Raw genomic sequence first — 1,930 nt, forward strand, 5'->3', positions numbered from 1 at the left:
TGAGGTCCACAGGGGCAGCCTGGATTAGCATCTCTAATCCCTGCCCCTGCTAGTTTTGTTGTTTAATTTTGGTGCCTTGCAGGATTGTTATTTTTCCCTCCAAGCCTAGAACGATCGCAGCCACGAGCCAGGCAACGTCGACCTTTGGTGGAATTTCTCTTACCTTCACCTTGGAGGTACGTCTTTCAAGGTACGTTGGTAGGAGTATCACTTCATGCGTTTTCCGTGGGGTAGTTGAGTGTTGCTTGGTTAAATCCTCAGATTCGAGCCGCACCTCTACTGTTGCAAATCTTTTGCCTCTGGCAAAGTATGCTATGCCTTGCCAGATGGGCTTTAGACACTTTTCTACTTGTTCTTTCTGTACTATGTCTAGCCTTGTGCTTTTAATGCTTTAAATATTACTGTTCTCCATTTTTTTTGCAAAATTTAAATATCCACCCCCGCCTCAAGCAGCGGGTAGGGGAAACGTTAACAGTTCTGTGACAATGCAGAAAAACGAAGTTTTTAGCAACGAAATAACAAAAGGAGTTCAACAGTAAAATTAACAATAATAAGAAACGGTGCTTTACCACAGAAAGATGCTCGGGTGAATTGGAATGAAGATTTAACTTTTGAATTAAATCAAGTTAACATTTAAATAAGCAGATGGATTGTTGATAATTAAAGATAGGTAAATGGTGTCATTTGTTTTGTTTCTTTTACAAAACGGTCTCTGAGCTGTTCGTCCTTTGGAAGACGAATGGAACTATTTTCTTGCTTGGAAACAAGTGACGGCTGACAACAGAAAGACCGTCAGCCGTAGAAAATCGGCTTCAATAACTTTTCTCTGATTCATGCATGCGTTGAAGTGTGGACGTTAAAACTATGATGTGTATGAATATGCTTGAATGTATGAATATGCATGAGTGTATGTATATGAATGAATTTATGTATGAGCGTGGGTGTATGCGTGTGTATGAGTGTGTGTGTGTGTGAGAGAGTGTGTGTGTGAGAGTGTGTGTGTGTGCGTGTTTGTTTGAAGATACATAGTAATAGTCCTTTCTATTATAGGCACAAGGCCTGAAATTTGGGGAAGGGGGATATTCGATTACATCGACCCAAATATTTCACTTGTACTTAATTTATCGACCCCGAAAGGATAAAGGCAAAGTCGACCTCGGCAGAATTTGAACTCAGAACGTAGCGACGGGCAAAATACTGCTAAGCATTTTGTCCAGCGTGCTAACGATTCTGCCAGCCTTGATATACATAGTAATAGTGAATGGTTTAATGCTTGTGCTGTGTTGATATGTATCATCGAATCCCAAATTAATCAAGCTCAAGCAATCTTACCGCTTCGTATTTGACCAGATCGTTGAATCTTACAGATTTTGACATTTCCATCATCAGTGGAAAACCAAGAAGAATGACATCCGCTTGTTTCACTTGAGTACCTGAAAGTAAAACACACACCGCTGTGGATAAACATATTCTCACAATACATAGACATAAACCTCCTGCGTTCATAACGTCAACAAACGTACACACTCACACAAGCATGTATACGTACATGCACATACACTCACAAATATATATATTTTTTCATTTCTTCTTTTTTCTTTTTAATTGTGTGAATGTGTACGTGTGTGAGTATATGTGTATGTATGTATATACTTTATATGTATATGTGTGTGCGTGTGTATATATGTGCATGTATATATGTATGTATATGAGTGTAAGACTATGTCCGGTGCATAAGTGCGACTTTTGTGCACACGTTCCCTTCATATATACGGATATGCCTATGTTTGTATAAGTGCCGGTGTAGGTGTGTGATAGGAGGATGTATATGTAAATATATATATATGTACATATATATGTACACACACACACACACACACACACACACACACACACACACACATATATATATATATACATACATATATAT

General features: G+C 38.7%; 1 protein-coding gene across 1 annotated transcript in view; it reads right to left on the minus strand.

The window, feature by feature from the left end:
• LOC106873889 (protein-glucosylgalactosylhydroxylysine glucosidase) overlaps positions 1-1,930 on the minus strand; it is a 19,553-nt gene that overhangs the window by 5,463 nt on the left and 12,160 nt on the right. Inside the window, exon 6 of the mRNA XM_052972005.1 lies at positions 1,333-1,433. Within this exon, the coding sequence (XP_052827965.1) occupies positions 1,333-1,433 (101 nt within the window). The remainder of the gene's footprint in view (positions 1-1,332; positions 1,434-1,930) is intronic.

Source organism: Octopus bimaculoides, chromosome 11 (assembly GCF_001194135.2).
Source record: "Octopus bimaculoides isolate UCB-OBI-ISO-001 chromosome 11, ASM119413v2, whole genome shotgun sequence".
In the NCBI taxonomy this organism is placed as follows: Eukaryota; Metazoa; Mollusca; class Cephalopoda; order Octopoda; family Octopodidae; genus Octopus; species Octopus bimaculoides.